The 15,327-nt window shown below is 43.5% G+C and overlaps 1 protein-coding gene across 6 annotated transcripts in view; it reads left to right on the top strand.

Moving 5' to 3' along the window:
• The window catches only part of LOC146204287 (protein arginine N-methyltransferase 5-like), a 122,161-nt gene that overhangs the window by 26,693 nt on the left and 80,141 nt on the right, over positions 1-15,327 (top strand). For all 6 annotated transcript variants that reach the window (XM_084589232.1, XM_084589229.1, XM_084589231.1 and 3 more), the window contains 5 exons: positions 93-178; positions 1,161-1,292; positions 11,918-12,045; positions 12,953-13,166; positions 13,606-13,689. In XM_084589232.1, the coding sequence (XP_084445358.1) occupies positions 93-178; positions 1,161-1,292; positions 11,918-12,045; positions 12,953-13,166; positions 13,606-13,689 (644 nt within the window). The remainder of the gene's footprint in view (positions 1-92; positions 179-1,160; positions 1,293-11,917; positions 12,046-12,952; positions 13,167-13,605; positions 13,690-15,327) is intronic.

Here is a 15,327-nt window from a genome sequence, read left to right as displayed (position 1 = left end):
TTTTCCAATCCTGCCTTTTCTGCGGCTACACAAGCGCTATTGAACTTTTGATAAGTTGCACACAATATTCAACATTGCTTACTGCACTTCAGACTGGAAATCCTTGGTGGTCCTGAAGATTTCCAAATGGATTGATGTGGACTCCTCTGTTGAGTCCTTCAGGAAAACATCTGAAAAGGTAAATGTGGCACTTTGTGGTGCCTTGTTACAATTAGAGGCCTCTTTTGATGCTTACAGTTGTTGTGATGTTGTTATTTGCATGTTTTGAACAGCCTTTCTTAAATACACATGCTATTTGGACGTGAAACAGCTATTTGCTAATGTATGGCCAGACTAATATGTTTAAGTTGAGAGGAAAATTTGCAAATATGAATACTGTCCACCTTGCACTTAACTGTACAACTGATTTGCTTTATGCTTCCAAGCTGTTAAATCTTTGTGCTGCCAAATAAATTGATTTTTAACTGCAGCATCTATGGTTCATTCCAGAGACAGGCAGAATTGGGGGGCCAGGGTGAATTTGATTCGTTTTGCCATTTGGACTGGACAGGCAGTTCAGAGGGAAATGGATATAAAAACAAAAAAAAACAACGCAAAAGTTACATGTAAGGTTATGCCTGGACATTCAAAAACAGCACATAAGGCAGGATATGTGAAAATCTCCAGACAGCACTTCAAACAGTGGTAAAATATGTTATTCATGCTTGAAAAGTCATGCGGCCAACAAAACACTGCAAAAAGGTCTCGAGATAAAGAAAAACATCTTCCTCAAGCAGCAAAATAAATGGCAAGCTTATGCTTGTCTCGTCAGTTCTTTTATTCTTTTTAAATGTGGAGGGCTTACAGAATTGTCTCGCATGTTTATCCCCATACTTTTCCATGATGCTACAGTCCTATGGTACATATGACATAGAGCCTTGAGGCCATCTTCTTTTAACGCTACGTGGGAGCAGTCAGCTAGTGCACGGCTCTTGGCAGAAAGCACTGTGCATGCATCACTGCATCTTGAAGGGGTCACGCTCAGTTTTGACTTGTGCATAGCTCAAGGACTCTTCTAAAGAAGTGTGGCAATATCACCCCATACCTTTTAGTGTTAACATTCGACGCTGTTTAGCTGGGCACATCATGCCCTTGTTTTCTCCTGTCCGTCTCATATGCAGGTGCTGAACCAGGAACTGTGCTATGCAGCCCATGTGGGTGTGCCAGCTATTTTGATAGATGTGCGCAGCCGACGTTGTGTGAACCTGGCCCGAATGCTCAACAACCACATTTTGGCCTCTCATTCCTGCCAGGTATGCTTTCAATCATAGTAGCTGTTGCGCATGTGGAGCATGCCTTCCGAGATGTGACTTGTGTTAGTAGAAAAGTTGGCAGACGTGTTATGCATCTCGTGGATTATGCAATCTCATGCTTGCATGAAGATAGCACTAACATTGCATGCACAGAAACCGCCTCTGCGGTGAGGGGAGGACACTCATTTGGGGACCATTGTGGGATTTTTCACTGATCATGAAAAGCTGGCGTCAATATTCAGTGCATCAAAAGTAAGGCCTGGTGTTTCTCTTGTGTTTCGTTTCTGGACTGCAAAAATTTAGTAAATTAAATAGCTGCTCAGAATGTGCGCTAAAGGTATGGTGACAGCAAAAAGGACTTGGCAACTCTGGTTGAAAAATGGCTGCTGAAGTCATGCAAAATTGAAATTGGAAGAAGCAATGTTGTGCCAAAAACTTTCGTAACAAAAGTGTTGTTGCAATATGAGGATAGTGCACATAAGTGCCACCATGGCTCAGTGGTTGGGCGCTCAACTACTGAGTTGGGCAACCCGGGTTCTGTCCTGGCCGCGACAGCCACATTTGCACTTTGAAGAACCCAGGTGGCCAAAATTACCCTGAGCCCTCCACTATGGCGTCCCTCATAGCTTGAGTTGCTTTTGGACGTTAGACCCCATAAACCCAATCGGACACATTACTTAGCTGTTGCATGATGCATTGTGCTTTCCGCGCGTGGACATTAGTACCCCTTGTTAGAAAGAATTGTCCGTCGGTGGCATTGACTGTTTAAGGCCTTGCAGCCTTGAAAACATTGTGAGCATACCTCTGGCTGGTCGTAGCTGGCAGGTGGCATGGTCAGCCATTGAATGTTTGGTGGGTTGTGTGACATCATGCTACCAAATAGCATGGTTGTTTGGAAGGATCTGCCACCCCGGGCAGCTCTTTTCATATACATAGAAGGATGTGATGGAAATCGAACAACTGGGACCTTTGCACCTTGTTCTTTAAAGCCTCACAGCTTTGAAAAATCACAAGCATTGCAGGTGGTAGTTAGCAGGTGGCTGGTTGGGCTTGGATTGGTTGGAAGTGCACAGGCGTGCCGGTACTTAGTGCTCTTTCACTCACAGAAGTTGCCTGAAATATTGCCTCATTATGATGCTGAGACCGTGGAAGACATCGTGTTCATGCAAAGCTTTGGTCAGTGTTTCTTTAGTAATCAATACTGATATGTTCAGTAAGTAGCCAATTAACTACTCAGGTTCAGATAATTCCCATCATCAACAAATGATATAGTATAGACTCTGATTATAGTAAAGATTTTTTCTGGTCCGAGTGGCTTTACTCTAGAGGGGTTCTGCTGCCTATTACACGACTAATGGGCACATTTCACCTGTGAAGAGTTCTGTGCATGGCTTGCTCTGTGATAACAAGCCTTATTACAGCATGTGTTTATGGTGGTGTAGTCAGATATAATGCACAAAAGGGATTGTGCATTGATATCCATTTCATTCTGTTTCTTTTGCATTCTGGTGTTGCTCCATTCCCTCGTTATGATAGAATCACTCAAACAGGTGGATTTCCGAATTTGAAGATTGGCCAACATTGACTGGCATGTTTTTCAATCTTGTTTTCAGTGCAGACAGTATCTGTGTTTTTCTGACCTGTAATACTAATTGCAGGAAGTGCATTCACGGAGGCTTTCGTTCCACTAATTTTTTTTTTTTCGTGAGTCCATCTCGCGGTCTTTGCTACCGCCGTTAACCATGGAAATGGGAACTGAATGTTATTGCCTCGCGTGGTGGGCGCGTGCATTGGTTTGCGGCGAGCATGACATGCACGTCACCAGGAAGTGGCATGGGCATGACAAAAGCACGACTGGCCGAGATATTTTAGGAAACGTAGCGCGAAGAAGACAAGGACAAAATGTGGGATACACACACGAGCGCTTACACACAAGGGATACACACAAAGCGCTGGTGTGTGTATTCCTCATTTTGTCCTTGTCTTCTTTGCGCTACGTTTCCTAAAATGAAAATGCACTAACTCGCCCAATTCAGCATTCTTGGCCGAGATAGTCTAACTGGAGGGCTGTAGTGATTACAGCTTAGCATGATCCGCTTCAGCGGGCCACTTCTGCGCATGCGGTGACTGCCTTGAGTGAGTTGCATGCTTTTCGGCGGCGCGGAAGCCGACCACAGTAGCGGATCGTGCTATGCTAAAAGTCCCTATTATCGACATATATACGAAACATGGCGAGCGGTGAAGTTTGTGTTTTTTAAAGCTGATTTTTGTTTTCAAGTTCACGCGTTTTTGAACTGTTCGATGGTTCGAACCATTTCCTGTGTCCCGCCGAGTGAGAAAACGGTCGGTGGCTGTAGTGTGGTTGACTAAATTTTTCACATTGTAGGACTCTTGTAGGACTCTTCTTTATTTTTGCTATTATCAGTGTTGAATTTTACTGCTTTCTACTTCTTTATTCTCAAACAAAACAATTCATATTTTTGTTTATGTGTATAAAACTGCATCTAAGAGACAATTTGCCCTTTCTTTTTCTGTTTAGACTGTGGGGTTTCTGTAGGGTTTTTGAGCCCCGCGTTGGGTGCCGAAATGGGGGTTTTTATGGGGCTGAGACTCTGTTCTCAAAGCCAGACACTACTCAGCTCAAACTACACTGGTAGCTGCAAGGAACATGAACACCGAGGTTTTAACCTTGTGTTTGGAGCATGATAGCCACAGTCGCTTATTCATCATAAAGCTCTATATAACTAACGAACGAACACCAAGGAATAGACAAAGAGTATAAACCTTTATTGGAGATATTTCCTCCTCAGCAGTGCAGTCAGGCAAGCAAGCAGGCAGGCAGGCAAACAGGCATACACTGAGCAAGTGCAGAGCGCGGGGGGGGTAACCTTCGGTCACAACTCCGCTCACGCGTCCATGCGCTCCGATGACCTGGTCAACACTCCTTTGCTTCTCCACTCCCAGCACGTGCTGCCGTGGTGAAGATGAGAGAGGAGGGGGGAGGAGACTGCCTATGTGATGATGGGGTAGACACACACCGGTGTGCTTGTCTTCCACCGTTGCAGTGGTGTGGTGGTGGTGAAAACGTTTGTTTATTCTTGAGCCTTAGAATTGCAGCCTAAACCGATGGGCTGGTTGATGGGTTGCATAGGGTGGCCAGAAGCTTGTGGCTCTCAGTGACTTAGAGCTCAGCCCACCAGCTGCTTTTGTGCAGCCTGGTCTGGTCTGAGCTGCACACTGCTATCTTCCATCGCTCAATGTCTGTTGGCTGAAGCTCAAAGCACATGTAGAGGATGTGGTGAAAGTCTGCTTTGGGTGCCCCCCAGAGGATGCATAGAGGGGAGAAAAGGCCAGGGTAGATAAGAGCGAGGTGAGCTGGAGATAGACAGGTATGGGACGAGCTGGTGCCAGGTCACCTGCTCGAGTTTAGAGAGAGGCTTGTGGGGGCTGGATATGGGAGCCGTTGCTCCTTATCATGGAGAGAAATCTCGTTATAGATAACCATGCGTTCGCGTGCACTGCTTGAGTCTGTAGCTGGTCCTGCTTGGTTGACATGCTCTCGAGCAGCATTGTGGGCTGCTTTATTCCCAGGTTGCCCAAATGAGCAGGTACCCATAGGAGTTGAACTGATCTGTTTGGCAGTTGAATAAAATTGAGAATTTTGAAAGTTGATCAACCCTGCCTCATGCAAAATTGCAGATTGCTCTTTTTGAATCACTAAAGATTAGTGTGGCAGTGGTTGAGGAGATTGCTAAAAGAATTGCGGCTTCCTCTGCCTCTAAGGAAGAAGCAGCTTTAATCGAACCGGAAACTATGGAGTGAAGTGTGCTGGAAACTACGCTCAAAGCACAGGCTTGATGAGTAGCATATTTTGTGGCGTCCACGTATACTACGCTGATAGATATCTGCATGATAGTGTTTGTGCAGCATTGTGGCTCTAGCTTTTCACTGTGCTGAGTAATGCACTGGGTGGACATTTTCAGGGAGTGGATGAAATATCAAATGGGATTGAATTGCTCCCGGGATGGAGTGCATGGGTATTGGAGAGTTTATAGGGTTGAGGCATAGGGTGGAGAGAATATACCATAGTGGCTGGGGCGTAGCCAGGAAGTGGTCAGTGGCGGCTTGCTGGAGAGTGCCTGCAAAGAGGTATGGCTCTGTACAATAGTAAAAAGTTAGTTTGAGTTCTTGGAATGACATACTTCAGGAGACAACAGATTGATAGTCTCTAAAAGAGTAAATATTAAGGCGAAAGCCTTTTACAGCTCATGACTTGTCGGGCTGTTCGTTTGCAAGAATTGTCGCAGTTCTTTGCGAGAGTCTGCGGGATACCAGCAAGATCCTTAGTGCAGCGCTTCCTCGAACGCCGCAGCATTTAACCTTTAAGAAAAAAATTGTACTCCAAGAGAATCGAACTCCTACCCTATCAACCACTGAGCGTGTTAACAGACTCAGTCATGCTGGGCACGTGAGAGACGTATCTTAGTTGTCCTTGTCTAGCGTCATGCTAACGCGGTTGCTACGGAGACCGCCGCTACTAACATCATGGCACATTGTGAGGAACACGTCAGGAACATTGTGACGTCTGTCACATTTTTCTGTCAAAAAACACAGTGAGCATTGCCTTGATTCGTGATTTGTTTATTCTTGCTTTTTTCGGGTGAGGAGACTCCGTGGTGGGCCACTCACTGCCCTGACGCTTTCATTTTCACACAGACTTTCCTATGAATGATTGTTTTCGGCATTCCACACTCCTCTGCAACTATCCGAACACTTACTCGTCGGTCCTTGGTCCTTGTCCAAAACTTGTTGCACTTTTCTTACCAAGTCATCTATTTGTGATGTCGACGGGCATCCCGAGTGGTCATCGTTGTTGGCGGGCTATTGACTGCCCCAGAACCTCTTGCACCACATGAAAGTTGAGCTTTTTTTTTATCGTGTTTTCACCGTGGATTTTCCTAAGTATTTTGAACATCTTAACACCTTTCTTTTTACTCAGTTTCACACCAAACTTGATTGCATAACGTAGTTCCAAAAATTGCTGGTACATTTTTTTTCTCAATGAGGATTTAGTAGATACCTCTGCGCCAAGCATGATCTGCCTCAACGACTGCCTGCAGTCAACTGAGACCGGTCTGTTTTTGAAGCTTATATCCCCTACTAACTTCTCTGGAAAGTTTTGGCACGGACCCTATAGGACAGTGCAAGCATAGGACAACAGAAGAAAGGAGACATGAAGGATGCCAGTGCTGTGCCACTGTTCTATTCTTCTTTCCACTCCTATATATGTGCACATATTCTACTTGTGCTTGAGATTGTTATGATTCAGTGATGATCATCATGATTCATGATGATCAATAATTAATAATTGTCATGATCTCAGTGAAACTGGAATAATTGTTATATTATGACATTTAAAAAAATACTGGATACATTAAAATTTTTGTGATGATAGTGTGGCATAGTTTACATGCAGCATATGAAAGAGATGGGATATGGTGCTATTGTCTGTCACTTTACATTTTATGCTGTTCACTTCTGATCATGTCGGACAGCAAATGAGTGACAGGACAAGGCACTTCTTGTCTGTCACTTTGCGTTTAATTCTGCTCACTTCTGATCAGAATTCTGAAATGAAAGAGACAGAACAGGGCGTTGTTGTCTGCTGCTTTCATTACATTCAGCCCATACCTGTCCATGCTCCCGCTCAAGCTAGCATGACTAGATTCGAAGCTATCTTGAAGCTAATGACAAGGTCAAGTATACTTGTAAAAGTGAACACCAACGACAAAAATAAAGGGGGGGGGGGGGCAGGACACAGCAGTGTTTGAGTACAGAAAAGCTTTGTCTGTTGAAGCAAGTGGCCTTATGCTTTGGTAGAAATGTGGTTCACAGCCAAAAACAAGCTGCGTATGATTTTTCTCGAGCGGAAGACGAAGAGATGTACGTTTTCCACGTCTGTTTTGGATTGTTTAGTTCCTTTGCCTTATTTCTTGTTTGTGTGCTTTATTTCTTATTTTAACCCTTTATTGGCCATAAGAATGAAATATTCAGGAAACTTTTTTGGATGCACATGATGTAGTTTATTCAGTCCCAAGATACGTGAATAACTTCATTTCAGTGGCTCTACAATAGGTTCGTATGGAGGAGCATGTGAGGAAACACCTGTCTGTCCCACTACCTGTGTGTGTCCCACTACCTGTGTGTCCCACTACCTGTGTGTCACTGTGGTGTGACAGGCTGTGTCCCGATAACATTGAGAAGGCATAAAAATGATTTAGCCAGCATAGATAGACTCTCGGGAAGCACTTTGGGCACTGAGCCCTAGCCCTTGGGCCCTAGAGTTCACTGAGCACCACTGGCACCTCTTCCTAGTGACAGACATCTTGGCAGAGTGGTTGTAGCTTCCAGATCAAATTCCATCAGGTATGCTGGTAATTTGAGCTCCACTTCATGGCAGTTTTGTTTTCTTTGACGTTACCCAAGGGACTTGCCTGCTTTCCATAAGGTCTGTCTGTTTATGAGTTGCTGTCCAGGCATCAGCTTGAATTGGAGCAGGTATAATTTTTCATCACTGCACTTGACTTTGTACAGCATGAGAGAATTTATGATAGTGATAGCTGGAAAAAAAAAATTGATGCCAGCCCTTTTTTGATCTGCAGTCAACAGGGTATGTATGCTTTCCTCTTTTGATCAAAGCTGTTCACCCTGCCCATTGAGGTACAGTAAAAGCTCGTTAATTCAAATTCCACGGGGCCGCCAGGCCAGTTCGAATTAACCAAAATTCAAACTAATGAAAGTGAGCAAAAATGAAGGCGTTTGATGCCCGGAGGTCACGAAAAACATTTATTTAGCAAAAAAGTCTGTTATCATCTTCTGCTTCTTCTCTCTGAGGGCTACCGTACTCACTCGGTCTTCTAGCATGTGAATGCGACGCAGGGAGTCTTCTTCCCCCTCTTCAAAGCTGAAGAAAAGGCGCGCGACATTCAGCGCTCCCATAACTTCTGCCGCGGATGGACGCACGGGCTCTTGCTCCTCGTCGTCGTCCTCGTCTTCTGCCTCTTCTGGGACAGACTGCTCCCTAACAATTTCAGCGACAATGTCCTCATCACTTAGGGCACCGCACACTGCTGCATCGCTGTCTACTCCAACGTAATCATCAAAACTGACGTCCTGCAGCACAGCACGCACAGCCGCAGGCAGAGGCTCCGGACTCCCATCGTCGCCACTTTTTTTCATACTTCCGGCAGCAAAGCCACAGTGGTGGAAGCAGTTTGCAATTGTGGACGGCGTGACCTGCTCCCATGCACGCACCAACATGTGCATTGCTGTGAGCAATGTGATGGTGCTGGTCTTCTGGTTTCCAGTGCACAAAGTCATGCGCTCGATCATGTGGCGCCTATAGAAACATTTGATGTTTCTGATCACCCCCTGATCCATCGGCTGCAAGGCCGCAGTCGTGTTGGCGGGCAAAAAGACGAGCCTTGTGGCTTTCAGCTCGGCGTCGACTTTGTGTGCCGAGCAGTTATCCACAATGAGGAGAACTTGACGCTTCCCTAGCTCCATCCTCCGATCGAATTTCAAGAGCCATTTTTTAAACAATTCGCCCGTCATCCACGCCTTGCTGTTGGCGGAGTATTCCGTCGGCAGCGTCCTAATGTTTTTGAAACATCTAGGCTTATGTGCCTTGCCGACAACAAAAAGAGGGACCTTCTCCGTCCCGGTCATATTAGCGGCGACCAGAACAGTAATCCGCTCTTTGCTTCGCTTGCCGCCAGCGCAGCTGTCCCCTTTAAATGTTACTGTTCTGTCGGGCTGGAGGTTATAAAACAAAGCCGTCTCATCAGCATTGAATATATCATGTGCCGAGTAGCTTTCTAAGTACTGCTGCAGAGCACCGCTTCGCCACGTGGCACAAGTTTCTGCATCCACTTCTTTGGCTTCTCCAGACAACACCCAGAAGACAAGATTATGTCTGTCTCTAAAGCGGTGAAACCATCCTTCGGAGGCGACAAAATCTTCCACATTCAAGCGCAGGGCGAAATCGGCCGCCTTCGCCATGATAATTGGGCCGCTCAGTGGAATGTCAGTGCTTCTCATTTCTTTCACCCACGTGATCACAGCGGTCTCAATTTCCGGATACTTGGCTAACCGAAGCCTTTTTCTGTTGCTGGCGAAATCTTCGGCTTCATAGGCATCCTCGATGGCCTTCCTATTTCGGACGTACGTCAACAACGTGCTTGGTGGAATCCCGTGCTTTTTCGCGATTTCCACTTTGCTGGCCTTCCGTTCATCCACCTCGCGTAAAATAGCCACTTTCTCCTTCACCGTCTTGGCACAGTATTTCCCGCGCGAACACATCTCGCGGACACAAGCTCACAACAAGCGGCGTGCAAAACGAGGGCTCACGAAATGCAACACGAAACCATGGTCGATAACACTAAAACGTCGTTCCTCGAAGGATTCGCGGCAGGAAAGACTGTTTAGTACTTGTTCCAGCACCCTAGCGGCGCCCCGATGGTTGTGCCATCTATCGTTCTGCCGTGAAAGCTTCCAACGATGGTTTTTAACAGCGCCGCTTGGCGGCGCGCAGTTCGAATTATGGGTGGCGGCGCCAATTTTTGAGTGAATTAACGAGCTGTTACGCGCATAGACTTCTATGCACTGCGGACCGGACCACGATGACTATTTCGAATTATCCAAAATTTCGAATTAACGAGTTGTGAATTAACGAGCTTTCACTGTACTGTGGTCCTTGACACATTTTGGATAAGTAACATTGACTTTTTTTTTTTCTACATAAAATCCTTCTCAGTTATGCTTCTTTTGGATCATGGAAGCTCGGCATCATGTGATTATATTTTGTCTCACCACTTATGATAAGACAACGGTCCCTTCGACTTATATATGAGGGATCTGTATGGCAACTACTATTAACCTTCACCTATGAAGAAATGTCTTTTCTATTACTATGAAAAATGGCACATGCAAAAATACCTCTTTTGCACAGTTTAAATACAGCATTGGAGGTGAAAAGGTAGTAAAAAACACTGCCTTTCTGTGCTGCATATTCGGCATGGGATAGAGCATCATCTGAGGTTACGTTCTGCTGGTCGATCGCTATGAAGGCTTTGGTACAAATAAATTTGCAGAAGCAGCCAGTTCCACTATCTGCAATGGTCCACTCTTGTACCTGCACTGTATTTTTGGGTTCGTGGGTATACGCTGCTTCAGTGATGGTCTGCTCTTCGATTATCGACTCGTCAACCACTAGATGTGAAGAAGAGTGTACGTTTTGTTGAATTCGCAGTTCAGAATCATTATGCTTCTGAGAATGGTCGTGAGGTGTCTAACTTTGTAGCACCTGTTGGAACTCGAGAGCCCTTTAGCGGTAGCTACACATTGCTGTTGAGATGCAAACGTTGCCGCTGGTAGCACCTGAAGGTTATAACTAAGGATATTTATTTCACATTGAAAATGATTCTGAGTTCCAGGAAAGGTATAGCTGAGGCAGGTAGTGGATGCTGATTAGAATATGAATGCCCATGTTGGCTTTCAGTTCAATGACAGTGAGCAGTGTCCAGTTCAGTATGCCTTCCTGCGTGCATTAGAAGTTTGTCTTGGTGACGATCATGCTTTATATTTTATAAAACTAAAGCAGGAACACATTGCAGGCACTACTCGCTGACGTAACTTTTGGCAAGCTCACTGGGGTGGTGTCTGGAGGGTTTGCCTATGTTTATTAGTTTCTCGCATTATCAGCAGGTTCTTCATTCTTGTCATTCTTTTGTGTCAGCAGTAGATCCCATATTTGTCCGTATTGTTGTGTATTTTTATTTTTGCGATTTGTTGTCATTCTCCGCCAGAACCAGTGCAAAGGCTGATGATCCTCTAATATTGTTGTCACAGACATCAGAATTTTTGCTTGACGGGTTTCCAGGTGGCTAAAAAGCAAGTGTAGGGCCTCCTTTGCAGTTTTTCTGAGACCTCAGCAACGGTTGGTATGAGTAAGGTGACAGAAGAAAGTTGTGACTGCATTGACAAATGTTACCGATAAGCCTAATGAATTCAGACGCGCCACCATAATATCAGTTAAACAAAAGTCAAATTGTTGTATTGCTGTAAAGTGCCATACGTTTGCATGCATGTTTCTATCTAAAACAAAAGCATGTGGATTACAATATGCAACTCGCTGTGCATTCAAAAAAACATCACTGCTTTGAAAATTGACGTTGGAAATTAGTTTGCATTAATAGTAAACACTGTCTTTGGTTATTAAGAAAAAAAAAACAATGTTAATGCCGACTTGTAAAAAAAAGTAAATGCTACTGGGTTAAATGTTTGCATTGTGCATTTATAGATACAAGCACAAGGTATTATTGCAGACTGCTCCCAGGAGTTCTGAAAATGCCAATATTGTTCATAGTCATAGATTCCACTGTCCTTTGAAGGGTTAAAGATGCATGGATGGAATATTTGATATGAATGCATATGCATCACACTTGTTAATTACTTTGTTTATACGCAGTGCATGTGCTGTATAGCTTCATGTCATTATGTGTACTTTTTTTCCTGACCTGATACCGCTAACCCGTGAATTTCATTATTTGTTTTGGGATCTGCAGTTAATGTTTCAGGCTTGGATTCTCGTACCCATGGAGCCACCTTCTCAGGAATATCGACACCTTTGGTGTGATAATGATGACAACAATAATATTGGTGACTTCAGTCGTGATGAGGACCCTTGGGAATGGTACGCTGTACTCCAGCATACTCGAACCAGCGTAGCAATTATGATATGCAGTCAAGCACTGTGTCACGCAAGTAGTTTGTGTCAGTGACGATAGTTTTACTTTTGGCTTTCTAGAGAGATGAAACTTCTAAAGTAGGGCCTAGTGGTGCTCAATAGAGTTTATTCTGTCACAAGAAATTTTTTAAGGGCCTTTCTAAATACCATAGAGGACAAAAAGCTTAACATTTAAAGCCACTCAAGTTTTCTTATGCAAGTTGCAAGATTTTGAGAGCCTTCATCTGTTGTGTTGGGGTAAGTTTAGAGTTTTATTGTCCTGAACCTGCATTTGTGCCAGATGCCACTTATTTGTCAGGTCAGAGCACTGAACAGTTTTGTATTTTATAATTAATATGAAAGAGTTAGATTGAAGGAGTTTGTTATGCCCCTCTTTTTTTTTTTTGTTGAAAGAAACCTGGCATTCACAGATGGGATCTCTGACAAATATTGGTTCTGTCAATGCAAGAGTTCTCAAGAATGAGTTTGTCAGAAGAATTATTGTAATAAAGAACATAAAAAACAAAAGTAACAAGGGTTACTTCTTTTTTTTTTTTTTTTTTTTTTTTGCTACTTGGGTGGTTTCAGGTGAATGGTAGAGGCTTGTGGGATATTGACATATTTGGTGCAACTAATTGTGTGGCACTGCAGCAAGAGACATTTCCATTGCTTGTTTCATGTTTGAATTAATCTTGGTGATTGCAAAAGTGTATTAAGAAAATTGCAGTGATAATAGCAACAGGATATCTTTTGCAAAAAATTTTTATTGAGCTTGCGTTAGCAAAAAAAGAAAAAAAAAAGTTGAGAGGGGTTGGGGTAGAGAAAGAAGTGCATTATCGAATTGTGCATGACTGTAAACTGAAACTTCTTCCAGGTGGAATGTGTTTAGAAATCTCGCTGGTCCAGAGAAGCGTCTTGGCCTAGCACTCAGGCTGACATCCAACGTCCCAGATGAGTCTACTGTGCGCCGTTGGTTGGGGGAGCCTATCAGGTGTATAGTGCTTAGCACATCAGTCTTCCTGACTAACAAAAGGGGCTACCCTGTTCTTTCCAAAGCTCACCAGGCAGTTCTGCATCAGTTTTTCAAGGTCAGTAAAATGTGGTCATTGTTCAGTTGTACTATATTGCTGAGAATTAAACTATGTGCTGCGAAGTGACTGCAACTTCAGTCCAAATATTTTGGCCTTAGCTAGCATTCAAAACAAATTTTTTTTTCTTACTGTAATGTGGGCAGACTTGTCCCTGTCGGGTTTACAGTATATCTAAGTATAGTTTAGCTCTTTTCTCACTTGCCATTTGGTGCCTTTTTCTCAGCTTTTGGGAGACAGCACTGATAATAGATTTTGGATGCTACTTGTTACATATGGCAAGGAGGAGCTGCTGTGCCAATAATTTGATGCCACATGTTGGGGTGCAACTTTAAATGCAGAGTAGACTGTATAATATGCTCTGTGGATGCAATTTTACAGGCTTGATATTTCCCGTTTCTGATGTAACTGTGTGTCTTGTTTTTCTTCAACTCTGTAGCTGAACGTCCAGTTGCTGCTTGATGGGTCCTGTCATCATCAGCACATGAGGCACTATTACCAGTACCTTGACCATCTTTTTAATGTAAGTTCTTGAAAGAATTGTTTGCACTGATTATACAGCCTTCAGAGGAATGTTTTGGAGAGCAAGTTGGTTCCTGGCAAAAATTAACATGGTGCAAAAAGACACATGTGGAATGGAGAAGACAAGACAGGCTCCAACTAACAACTGACTTTATTGCGGCAATATACAATTCTTTAATGCATTCATCACATCATTATCGAGTGAGCTACTACAGCATGACAGTGACCAAATTACGCAACACTGATGGTTGGTATGTACCCTCAACATAGATGTACATACATTGGTGTGGCTGGGGGCCAAACTTTCTAGGAATGTCTTTCTTGCCTCTTGTTTCTTGCACGCTTTGCCTAAAGCATAGTTTCTTGACTCCCTTTTTACGCAGAGCCCATTTTTTGATCTTCTGAACTATATGTCGCTGTTGCACACGCCAAATGTATTGTGAGTCATGCTGTGACAAAAACATTTCGCTTGACCTTCTTCGTTTTCTTTCAAAAAAAGTTTGCCTTTTTATCACACCCCTGAGAGTAATTTCCCTCAGTATTTCTGGGGGAAAAAATTTTCCTATCATGTGACTTGCCTCAGAATTTTCTTTGACTGGTGCAGAACTTGGTCTGATTCACCAGTAGAAAAAAACTTCATCTGTGCTCGACATTCTTCCCAAATAATATAGAAGCACTGTAGTATCAGCCAAGGATGTACTGCTAGCAAAAAATGCGTTTATATATATTTAGCTATTTATTCTAGCCCTAAAGGTACCATTCTTTACAATTTAGTGTGGATTGTATTCTGCACTCGTGAGCAAAATAAAATGTTTGGGTGCTCTCTGTGCTATGCATGGCATAGTAAAAATATTTGTGTTGAATGGAACAGAATAAGTTAGTGAACGAGAATTCACCATTTGGTAATGCGTATAATTTTCATTTATTGAGCCTTACTTTTCATACTGAGGTGCCAAGTAAAAATACAAAGTGCAGCTTATTACATAGCTAATATGGTTATATTTATGCTCAGAGATTTTTGTCGAAGCAATTTTTGTTTTAGGTGATTTAGAATTGTCATGCCATCACTGCCAGTGGTTGTTGTCTTGCAATGCCACTGCACTGCGCAACATTTGCGCAACGGAAAATTGTAATATGCATAGACTTAGTGACTTTGCATTGTAAAGCATGAAACAAAAAGGTCATCATGTAAGTCATTCACACTTTCGAATTGTATTTAACTGGCCTGCATGCAAAGTGCAAGAAACAAAATGCTTGGGTGGGGCTGTAGATATTTTGATCTCGTCAATGCCCATTGTAAAGTAGCAAAAATATGTGGGCTTCTGTGGGTTCTATGCATTCCCTCTTTGTCCAGTGTCTGAACAGCAAGTTTTCATACTAACAAGGTCCAAATACATTGAAAAATCTTGGTCCTCAGGAAATCTGTCCACATTTCAAGGTGTCCATATTAGCTGGGGTCGTATTAATGAGGCATGACTGTATTGAGTATAATTGCTCTCAAAAGTGTGATCAAGAGCCATAACATTCTGGAAGGAATAGATCGAGCACAAATTCTGGTGCATTTGAAATGGAATGGCCCTGTTACATTGTTTTCGTGGCCTGTCTAGGCATGCCGCAGTGAATAGCTAGTTTGCTGACT

The sequence above is a fragment of the Amblyomma maculatum genome, chromosome 1, assembly GCF_055883805.1.
Source record: "Amblyomma maculatum isolate TAMU_Amacu chromosome 1, ASM5588380v1, whole genome shotgun sequence".
NCBI classification, from domain to species: Eukaryota; Metazoa; Arthropoda; class Arachnida; order Ixodida; family Ixodidae; genus Amblyomma; species Amblyomma maculatum.
The sequence above is the reverse complement of the archived record's forward strand: the minus strand, read 5'-3'. Positions and strand labels throughout refer to the sequence as shown.